Source organism: Amphimedon queenslandica, unplaced genomic scaffold (assembly GCF_000090795.2).
Source record: "Amphimedon queenslandica unplaced genomic scaffold, v1.1 AMPQUscaffold_13423, whole genome shotgun sequence".
NCBI classification, from domain to species: domain Eukaryota; kingdom Metazoa; phylum Porifera; class Demospongiae; order Haplosclerida; family Niphatidae; genus Amphimedon; species Amphimedon queenslandica.
The window spans coordinates 146,228-147,824 of NW_003546341.1; the positions used below are offsets into that span (position 1 = coordinate 146,228).

The 1,597-nt window shown below is 32.1% G+C and overlaps 1 protein-coding gene across 1 annotated transcript in view; it reads right to left on the minus strand.

The window, feature by feature from the left end:
* The window catches only part of LOC105312633 (ATP-binding cassette sub-family D member 3-like), a 9,681-nt gene extending 8,971 nt beyond the window's left edge, over positions 1-710 (minus strand). Inside the window, exon 1 of the mRNA XM_011405435.2 lies at positions 609-710. Within this exon, the coding sequence (XP_011403737.2) occupies positions 609-674 (66 nt within the window). The 5' untranslated portion in view covers positions 675-710. The remainder of the gene's footprint in view (positions 1-608) is intronic.
* Between the last annotated feature and the right edge of the window lie 887 nt (positions 711-1,597).

Sequence of the window (1,597 nt, forward strand, 5' to 3'; positions counted from 1 at the left end):
ATAGTCTCGTGACTAAAGGAAGTTATGATAGTACGTCCCTTTATTATAACAACCAGTAGTAAAGGTGAATTCACATTAATGAATGAGAATGTAAAACAAAGTAGAGGAAGAGGAGGAGAAGGGAAGGTAGTGAATGAGTGATGAGAGAGAGTCCTAATGACCAGATGAAACAACAAAACAAAATGAAGAAGGTGGAAGGAGGAGAGAAAGACTAAAGGAGGTCAGCTAGACACAAAAAGTGAGGAAACCTTAAATATACTCAAAGATCTTGTGACTAAAGGAAGTTATGATAGTACATAATGAATACTGGCTTTACCATTGCAACCAGTGGGGAAAAAGGTGATTTCTTAATTTCCAAAAAATAATTTATTAATTACAGATAAAAAGTAGAAGATAAAAAACAAAATTTATTATTGAATATAATAATACTGAGGCAAACCAGGCAATACAGTAATATAAAGATCATGCACATTTTGAAGAACATGTACATGTAGATGAAAAGAACATGTTTATTACAGAAATGATGCATAATACGTACATTTATATTATATACAATGTAAAATAATCATTAAAATGCTTTATATGTAGTGTACATGTAAGATACTGACCTCTCCTAATATTCTAAATAAAGAGCTCTTGCCACACCCATTAGGACCACACACTAATACATTCATACCAGAATGAACCTTAAGGAGAGGGCTGGGCAATATACTGATATGTTAGTATTCACGGCATATTTTGATATGTTAGGTGTATGTATAATTTCATTAATTAATCGATCAAAATGACTTGATTGACCTACTTATAATTATTTATTGACTATAGCAGTGTATTCATTGAGTTTGTTGCATTCATTTAATATTAAGAAATATCATAGATATTAGAGTAAATGAAAGGGATTGGAAACTTCTGTTCGCGGCTGGAAATGCTAGTTACCAATACCGTATTAATGTAAGTCAATTTGCTCTAATTAATCATATGTAAAATTGAAAATGGCTGGAGAAGTGAAGCAGGTAGGCATACATTTCATCAGTTTTTGGTTGCATATTGTCTTATTTTGTACAGATAACCCTTCAACAATGTAGAGGTACACTCTTTCTACTTGCCCAAGTAGTCTGCTGTGGCAATCATGATGTTTGCAGCTTGACTTCATTGTTGATCAACACTGTCAATCATTAATCACCATATTACATGTTTAATTGTATATTTTCTGTAATTTATAATCTACATGATTGAGAGTGTGCCAGTGACCTCCGGTATGTTCTAAGCATTAGAATAGTGTGATAGTTAATGTGATAGACCATTTAGTTTTTAAGTTAAGGGTACAAAACAAACCTCACAAACTTAGCAGTAAATTGATCATTACAGAGAGGCAAAATCATATTTTCAAATGAAACAAAGTGGGTGACCTCCACCTAGTAATGCTCTATTGAATGATTGAATTAGTTGTTATCATTTGTTTAGCACTTTCAAGAAAAAGGTACAAAACAAGATGTAGTTGCAATCACTGTCATTTAAAGTGTAACTGCAGTGATTTTTTAGGGTATTTATTTTATGGTTTTAATATGATTGCCTGACCATAATAATGATGTGTCCA